Below are 438 nucleotides of genomic sequence, written 5' to 3' on the forward strand. Positions count from 1 at the left end.
CCCTGCTGCCCACAGGCTGCTGCCCAGCAGCAGGAGTCCGCCACCACCCAGAAGGCGGAGAAAGAAGTGACCCGCATGGTCATCATCATGGTCATTGCCTTCCTGATCTGCTGGGTGCCCTACGCCAGCGTCGCGTTCTACATCTTCACCAACCAGGGCTCAGACTTCGGGCCCATCTTCATGACCATCCCGGCTTTCTTTGCCAAGAGCTCTGCCATCTACAACCCCGTGATCTACATCGTGATGAACAAACAGGCATGGTCATCATCATGGTCATTGCCTTCCTGATCTGCTGGGTGCCCTACGCCAGCGTCGCGTTCTACATCTTCACCAACCAGGGCTCAGACTTCGGGCCCATCTTCATGACCATCCCGGCTTTCTTTGCCAAGAGCTCTGCCATCTACAACCCCGTGATCTACATCGTGATGAACAAACAGG

The 438-nt window shown here is 56.2% G+C and overlaps 1 protein-coding gene across 1 annotated transcript in view; it reads left to right on the plus strand.

Annotated features, from left to right (window-relative positions):
* The window catches only part of LOC104501370 (rhodopsin-like), a gene marked incomplete at its 3' end in the record, with an annotated part of 2898 nt that extends 2476 nt beyond the window's left edge, over positions 1–422 (plus strand). Inside the window, exons 5-6 of the mRNA XM_010145170.1 lie at positions 16–255; positions 339–422. Of these exons, the coding sequence (XP_010143472.1) occupies positions 16–255; positions 339–422 (324 nt within the window). The remainder of the gene's footprint in view (positions 1–15; positions 256–338) is intronic.
* Positions 423–438: the final 16 nt, after the last annotated feature.

The sequence above is a fragment of the Buceros rhinoceros genome, unplaced genomic scaffold, assembly GCF_000710305.1.
Source record: "Buceros rhinoceros silvestris isolate BGI_N320 unplaced genomic scaffold, ASM71030v1 scaffold33911, whole genome shotgun sequence".
In the NCBI taxonomy this organism is placed as follows: Eukaryota; Metazoa; Chordata; class Aves; order Bucerotiformes; family Bucerotidae; genus Buceros; species Buceros rhinoceros.